The following is an 8,002-nucleotide window of genomic DNA, read 5'->3' as shown; positions in this document are numbered from 1 at the left end:
GATGGGTGAGGGTATGAGTGTGTCTGGGGGATGGGTGGGGGTATGAGTGTGTCTGGGGGATGGGTAGGTGGGGTATGAGTGTGTCTGGGGGATGGGTGGGTGGGGTATGAGTGTGTCTGGGGGATGGGTGGGTGGGGTATGAGTGTGTCTGGGTGATGGATGGGGGGTATGAGTGTGTCTGGGGGATGGGTGAGGGTATGAGTGTGTCTGGGGGATGGATGGGGGGTATGAGTGTGTCTGGGGGATGGGTGGGGAGGTATGAGAGGAGGCCACGAGTGTGCAGTGTGTCTGAGAGAGGGAGTGGGAAACTGGCAGCAGGGGCTAGGGGGGCTTGACTCACTGGTTGTGTGTCTGCCTCTGGCTTTGGGCAGCATGCATTACCTGTGCCCGCATAACATCAGAGGACCTGGAACCCCTAAGCATCCAACCTGGGGTAACCCAGAAAGGATGTCCCTCCCCCACCACTGTTGCCAGGGAGGCAGAAGGGGCCTCCCTCCCGAGGGAATCTCAGCTTCCGGAGCCCCATTCCTTATATGGCGTTCTGCTCTTCTCTGCCTCTCCTGACTGCATAAGGCTGCCAGCACCCCTTCCGTCCCGCTACCGCCTCCTCCTTCTCCTCCCTCCCCCTCCTCCCCTCCTCCTCCCTCCCCTCCTCCTCCTTCCTTCCCCTCCTCCCTTCCTTCTCCTCCCCCTCCTCCTTCCCTCTCCCCCTCCCTCCCCCTCCTCCTCCTTCTCTGTCCTTCCCCTCCTCCCCTTCTCATCCTTCCCCCTCCTTCCTTCCCCCTCCTCCCCCCAACCCTCTTCCATCCTCTCGGAAGTCTTGGAGCTACTGACCAGGTTCCCTCTGTGGCCTGGAAGGTTCAGGTAGCAGGACCCCTTCATCTCCTCCACATCCGCAGGGAGCAGCTTCCAGATTTCTCTGGAGGTGCTGCATGGAGAAGTTCTGGCCCTCACCACAGGCGTGGGAGTGGGGGCACCGGGCAGTCCTGCCCAGCCATTGCCACGCTGGTGTCATACATCCACACACACAGGAGGGAGGATCAGCCCCGCACGCCCAGACTTGAGAGCCCCCAGGACAGGGGTAGGCAGGAGCTAGAGGCCACACCTGGGAAAGCACACTTGGGGACTTGGGGACACTTGGGCGTGCTTGCACTCGCCCGGCACAGGAAAGCTCCTTGAAGCCTTCAGCTCCAGGGAAGGAGGGTATGGATGGCTGTCGGGGTGGTCGCCAGGGCTCCTCCGTGGCTGGACATCCGGCCACGCGGGACCAGGCAGGGGCGGGGGCGGGGGCAGTGAGGCCCTGAGAGAGCGGAGTCCAGCACCACCCCGCCCCCTAGTACGGAGGGAGACTGGAGAGGAGGGGGCCCACCCGGAGACCCTGGGGGAGGTAGGGGCTTCCTCCTAACCTTTGGGTGGGTGGGGGCAGCTCACTACCCGCTCCAGGCCCCCGCGGGCTCACACCTGCGCCGCCCCGCCGGTCGCGGGCAGGGGGGTGTCGCTGGGTCCCGGCACCTTCCCTCGCCCCGCAGGCTGAACGAGCCGGGGAGGAGGCGTCGGGAGCCCGCAGGCGGATTAGTCACCCGGGCCGCTGGCGCGTGCAGGGGGTGGGTCCTCCCCGGGCGCCGGAGGCGCGGGCGGGCGCGGGGGGCGGGGCGCGCGGGGCGGGGAGCCCGGCCGGGACCAATGGGAGCGGGGGCTCGGCGAGGGGCCGCCCACGGCCGCGCGGCCGCATAAAGAGCCGGCGGCGGCTGCAGGGTGCAGAGCTCGGCGCCGCGGCTCTCGGCTCTTCACCGCTCCTCCGCACTCTTCCGCGCTCTGGCGCCGCCGCTGCCGCTGCTGGACCGAAGGGACCGTCCTGGCTCCACCGCACAGCCGGTCCACGAGGACTTTGCAGCCTGCCGCCTCTCGCCAGTCCGATCGCCGCGGCCACCTGCGCACGGATGGAGCTCGACCACATGACGAGCGGCGGCCTCCACGCCTACCCGGGGCCGCGGGGCGGGCCGGTGGCCAAGCCCAACGTGATCCTGCAGATCGGTAAGTGCCGGGCCGAGATGCTGGAGCACGTGCGGAGGACCCACCGACACCTGCTCACCGAGGTGTCCAAGCAGGTGGAGCGGGAGCTGAAGGGGCTGCACAGGTCGGTGGGGAAGCTGGAGAGCAACCTGGACGGCTACGTGCCCACCGGCGACTCGCAGCGCTGGAAGAAGTCCATCAAGGCCTGCTTGTGTCGCTGCCAGGAGACCATCGCCAACCTGGAGCGCTGGGTCAAGCGGGAGATGCATGTGTGGCGGGAGGTCTTCTACCGGCTGGAGAAGTGGGCCGACCGCCTGGAGTCCATGGGCGGCAAGTACCCGGTGGGCAACGATCCGGCTCGCCACACCGTCTCCGTGGGCGTCGGGGGTCCGGAGGGCTACTGCCAGGAGGCGGATGCCTACGACTACACCGTCAGCCCCTACGCCATCACCCCGCCGCCTGCCACCGGCGAGCTGCCCGGGCAGGAGCCCGTGGACGCCCAGCAGTATCCGCCCTGGGGGCCCGGTGAGGACGGGCAGCCCAGCCCCGGTGTGGACACGCAGATTTTCGAGGATCCGAGGGAGTTCCTCAGCCACCTGGAGGAGTACCTGCGACAGGTGGGCGGCTCCGAGGAGTACTGGCTGTCGCAAATCCAGAACCACATGAACGGGCCGGCCAAGAAGTGGTGGGAGTTCAAGCAGGGCTCTGTGAAGAATTGGGTGGAGTTCAAGAAAGAGTTCCTGCAGTACAGCGAGGGCACACTGTCCCGGGAGGCCATCCAGCGGGAGCTGGACCTGCCGCAGAAGCAGGGGGAGCCGCTGGACCAGTTCCTGTGGCGCAAGCGGGACCTGTACCAGACGCTCTATGTGGACGCGGAGGAGGAGGAGATCATCCAGTACGTGGTGGGCACCCTGCAGCCCAAGCTCAAGCGCTTCTTGCGCCATCCACTGCCCAAGACCCTGGAGCAGCTCATCCAGAGGGGCATGGAAGTGCAGGATGGCCTGGAGCAGGCGGCTGAGCCCGTGGGCCCCCGCCTCCCCACCGAGGACGAGGCCGAGGCCGAGGCCGAGGCGCTCACGCCAGCCCTCACCAACGAGTCTGTAACCAGTGACCGGACCCAGCCCGAATAGAGGCCAGCCCGGGCCCCAGCCTGCCCACCACACCCCTCCTGTGGCCTTTGCCAACCAGGACTGTCGAGCTGGGCTGAGTCCTGCACAGCGGAGCCCCTCATCCTCACCTGGCTGGGCACCCAACCTCAGCCTCCCAGCCTGACTCACACAGACACATGTCATCCAGCTGTGGGCAGTATCCCCCAAACAGCGAAGGGCCCCTGCCCCGTCACCCTCCTTCTGTCTGTCTTTTCCGGTCTCTGACCCCATCCTGCACACTCTCTGGCCACCCCAGGACCTCCCAGCGTCGGTATTCTGCTCAACCCCCCGGGCCCCCTGGGCACTCAGAAATCAAATGTCCAGATGGCCCAGGCCAGTGAACCCCGAGCCCAAGGGACACCCCAGAGCAGAAGCTAAGACAGCAGCAGCACCACAGGAACCTTGGCTTTGGGGCGCCGCCTTCCCCTGGCAGTTGCTGTGCAGCCGGCTGGCACTCTTGCCGCTGCCCAGGGCAGCCGGCCAGCCACAGGCAGCGAGGCTCCCTCCTGCTGCCGGAAGCCAGAGCCTCCGGAGCGACCGACCACTGCGGCGGCAGCCCCGCGACGGCAGCAGCAGACCTGGCGTCCTGGTGCCTCCTGGCTCCTCAGGTGAGCTCCGGCCCCAAGGCACGCCCGCCAGGGGGCACTGTGGGGTAGGGAGGGCCCCGGGGCCAGGTCAGCCCCAGCAGGTTAGCTGCAGGGATGGGTTGGGGGCGGGGAGGGGGGCTGCAGCGGGGAGCTGTGGGGAAGGAACAGAGACCCCAGGGATCGGGGAGAAGGGCCGGGCTGGGCGGCGGGGCGGTGGGACGGCGGAGCCTGCTCTCACATGACCCCGTGCTCTCTCTCTCCTCAGCACCAGTGATTCACCCCAGCCTGGAAAAGGATCGGCTGGGCTGGATGACTCACCCGCAGCCGGGGGAGGGTCTCATGGGGCCTGAGTCCTCAAACTCAGCTGAGGAGCCAGGAGAGTGACGACAGGTACAGCCCGCTCTCTCCACTGAGACCCTGTCCCTGCTCCCCCCACCGCAGGATCCCAGGCCCGGTTCCCCCCAACACAGTGCTCTGGGCAAGCTGAGAGGCAGCCCAGCATGGGGGCTTGGCCCTGGGGGAGCAGCCCCATAGTGTCCATCCCGTACCCCTCCTGTGCAGCCCCTCCCAGCCTGTGGCCTGTCTCTGACCACCCCCCCACCCCGTCTTTCTTTCAGGTCTCAAGGCTCCCACAGAGCTTTCGCTGCGGCGCCTGGCCTGCCCCTCCCTCTCCTCCTGCAAGCTGCCCACACAAGGAGACGCTGAGGTCCGCAGAGGAGCTGCAGAGAGGGTGGGCCCGGCAGAGAGCTGGTGATGAAGACGGGCCAGCGTGAGGGCCAGGGCCTGCCGCTAGGCCTGCCCCGCTGACCACCAGCCTGCCTGCCCCCACGGCCGCTGTGGCTGGAGGCGGGGTCTGCTACCTCGGGCCCTGTCTCGCTCCAGCCCAGGAACCCTTGCCCACGGCACGGCGGCCATCCTCTCTTGCCAGAGCTTTCCAGGAGCTCTGAGGCTGAGGCCCCAGCCCCAGCCCTGCCCGCAGCCCCAGGCCCAGCCCCAGGAGACCCCAGAAGCCTTGCACCTGGGGCTTAGGCAGGCTCTCTGCCAGGCCCCGCCAAAGCCGGGGCCCAGACCCCCACCTCCCCCGGCACCAATGCCCCGGTGCTGGCCGGCCATTCGTGTCTGCAGCCCGAGCAGGCCCTGGCTGGGGGTTCTTCTTTCTGCCTGTCCAGTGGGGGTTCCCAGATTCAGGGGACTGATGACTGCAGGTGACTCTGTCAGCCCCTCCATCCTGCACCCCTGCCAGCCCCCCCCCCCCAGATTTTATTTTTGCACATAAGCCATAACCCATACTCATAGGCTGGCATAGGCTGCAGGGAGGCCCTGGGGTCCTCAAGAGGGTGTGACCAGTTCCCCCCCCCCCCCCGCCCCGGTCCCCAGCGGGTCAGGCCTTCAGTGTCGGGCCAGGCTGTGTGTACCCGTCACCTTACCTGAAGACAGACTCTTTTGTAAGATTTTGTTAATAAAACAGTGGAACTTCTCGGTGCGTGCAGTTGTTTCTCGTTGGCTGGCATGGAGCTCTGGAGGGAGGTGGCTCAGGGTGGTGGTCCCCAGAAGCCACATGAGTGCAGACTGAAGGGTCTTTGGGGATCTAGGGAGCCCCATTACCCCGCAGGCCAGTTGGTCAAGGTCCTGGATCCTCAGGACAGTAGGGCCTTAGGGGCTCCGCTCATGGAAGCCCACGCCCTGTGGCCTCCACGCCTGAGGCAGCCAGTGGTGGGAGAGACTGGTGGAGACCTCCTTCTGGCTAAGCTGAGGACTGCCCCCCAGCATCCTCTGCCCATGCCCGCTGGGGCGTGGGGGTGTCCTGAGAGCTCTCCTCCGCCAGCTTCAGCCCACATGGAGGCCCAGGGCTTCTGCCTCGGGGCCTCCTCCAGCATCGAGCCCTGGGGACCCAGGCAAGGCAAGATCCCTGCTGGGAGGTGACCCTGACAAATCCTGGGTCGTAAACGTGTTCTCGCCAAGCCTGTTTCCTCATCTGCCAAATGAGCAAACCATCACTAATATAAATCCACGTGTGGGTTCAAGAACCAAGAGACAAGGGCCATCTCGTGCCCTGTGGGTGGCATGGAACCTCACCGGCCTCTGTGAGGTCCCAAGGCCCCTGAGAGAGAGGGAGAGCTAGACTGGAGAGGGCTCAAACCCCTGGACCAGGCAGTGATCAAGGAGAAGCAGGCACAGTGGAGGCGGACAGTGAGCCATTGGTTACGAGGAGTTCGCTTGCTCAGTTGTGGGTTAGGCTGGACCTCCGGGGCTCAGGCCGAGCTGCTGTGGGATTTCTTCTTTCCCGGCAATGGCTCAGCTCTGCAATTAGGGCCCGTCAACTGATTGAGCCAGGCCCACCCAGATGACCTCGGTGATCATCCTTATGTAAAGTCAACTGATTATGGGCTTCAGTCACACCTGCAAAAGGCCTTCCAAGCAATACCTGCATTAGGGTTTGATTGAATACCGGGGGACGGTTCCCTAGCGAGACTGACATGTAAAACTGACCATCACAAATGCCAGTCATGGGCAGATGCTGGTCACCTACCCAGCACAGGTCCTCCCCTCCAGAGGGGCTGCTCTGCTCCAGGGGGTGCTGGGCCAGGGGGCGAGGGCAGGTGTGGGTAGTGCGAGCACAGCCCAGCCTGGGGAGGGCCGCCCCTGCTAGAGCCTTGCTGCAGGGTCCTGTGGAGGATGGAGCCCTGCCGGGCCACAGGGAGGAGACCTGCGGAGGCAGGAAGTGAGCGGGGGCAGAAAGAACCACCTGCCACGAGGAAATGTCGTCACCTCTGCGGGGGGGGGGGGGCTGGCCCCCCATGGAGCAAGGCCCTCCATGGTGAAAAGGCGGCCTCTTCCCTATTCTTCCCTTTTATTACTTTTAAATAACGGAAGCTCTGACAAGAATGGGGAAGGGAAATTGACAGGAACAGAAGGCCAGGGCCGCACAGCGACGTCTGAGAGGTAGTGATCTCTCCCAGAGAAACACTCCAGCTCACATCAAAAGCTGGAAGCTGTAGGTGCTTTTTCTTTTTAATAATAAAAAGCTACTCCCTGTAATTGGATGATTGTGAGACAGGCTATCCGAGCACTTCATGTAATTGGAGATGCAGCTCTGAATCTCTGTGTCCTCAGAGAAGAGGCCGAGGCCAAGGGAGGAGCAGCGCAGGGTGGAGAGGGCTGCAGGGGCCCAGACCCAGCCACGTCCAGGAACAGAACAGGATGTTCCCAGAACAGGCCTCACTCACTCCTCCCCGTCTTGCCTGCCCATTATCACAGACTACCCAGCCTCCCCTCTCAACAAGCCCGTGCTTGCCGTGTTTGCCTCCCTTTGGGGATCAGAGCTGGAACTGGAGACAGGGCGTCCAGAAGCCCTGCGGGGGCTCAGCCTACAGATCCAGCTTGCTGCGGGGCTTCTGAGCCATGTGGATGTGGGCTCAAGCCCCAGGGCTGCCTTTTCTCTAAGGTCAGGTCTGCACATAGAGCTGGCATGAGGGTCAGAGGGCAGGGGGCTCAGGCTGGGGAGGTGCTCAGAGTGTTACTCCCTATCATCCCTTCAAGGCTCAGCTGAGACATAGGTCTTGCATGTCCCCTTAATGTGCTGTTGGGGGTGAGCACTTAGCCCTGGGGGGTTAGGCAAGCCGCAAGGGCCAGCCTGAGAAACGGGCTTGGGAAAGTGTATGAGTCAGAGTGAGGCCAAGCTGCTGTAACAAAGAGGCCCAACAAACCGGCTTCTTTGCAGTCCCATGAGCATGTGGCTGGTGCCTGGGCTCCTGGGCTTATTCAGACCTTGCAAGTGCGCTGGCACATCCAGGCCACTGTCCTTGTCTGCTGGCTGAAGCCAGAGGAAGGGCAAAGACACAGGAAGGGCATACCACAGGCTTTAGGCTCAGAGAAGCCCAGGGAAGAGGCCCATCACTGCCACCCACACCAGCCCCAGGGCATGCAGTCACATGGCCACATCTAGCTGCATGTAGGAGGGAGGGAGAGAGGATTTTGGTGGACAGCCAGAGGGCAGAAGACCACACGGAAAATTGTTTGGGGTAATGTGAACTTCGCCTTGCCCCAGGGAGGTCGGGCCTCTGTCCTCAGCTGCTGGGAGGTCACCGCTGAGCCCGGGGACGTCCTGAGTCCAGTGTCCTTGTTCCCCTGGGCTCTGGGCCACACGGTATCAGCTCGCCCTCCCGAGGGGCTGGAGACTGAGGTCAGCCATGCGGGCAGCCGACCAGGTCTGCGTGACGGGCACCAGATAAAGACCTTGGACACCGAGGCTGG

The 8,002-nt window shown here is 64.4% G+C and overlaps 1 protein-coding gene across 1 annotated transcript; it reads left to right on the top strand.

Moving 5' to 3' along the window:
• The first annotated feature begins 1,669 nt into the window (after positions 1-1,669).
• Positions 1,670-5,225, top strand: ARC (activity regulated cytoskeleton associated protein). Its single transcript, XM_006747028.3, has 3 exons — positions 1,670-3,769; positions 4,014-4,138; positions 4,366-5,225. Exon 1 carries the CDS (start codon positions 1,941-1,943, stop codon positions 3,141-3,143), a length of 1,203 nt encoding a protein of 400 aa, XP_006747091.1. The 5' UTR covers positions 1,670-1,940; the 3' UTR covers positions 3,144-3,769; positions 4,014-4,138; positions 4,366-5,225.
• Positions 5,226-8,002: the final 2,777 nt, after the last annotated feature.

The sequence above is a fragment of the Leptonychotes weddellii genome, chromosome 4 (assembly GCF_054177405.1).
Source record: "Leptonychotes weddellii isolate Sample4059 chromosome 4, ASM5417740v2, whole genome shotgun sequence".
In the NCBI taxonomy this organism is placed as follows: domain Eukaryota; kingdom Metazoa; phylum Chordata; class Mammalia; order Carnivora; family Phocidae; genus Leptonychotes; species Leptonychotes weddellii.
This window is presented reverse-complemented; position numbering and strand designations above follow the sequence as displayed.

What these genes read in the sequence shown, in the direction of transcription:
- ARC (XM_006747028.3), top strand. Translation starts at nt 1,941, where the DNA reads ATGGAGCTCGACCACATGACGAGCGGCGGCCTCCACGCCTACCCGGGG.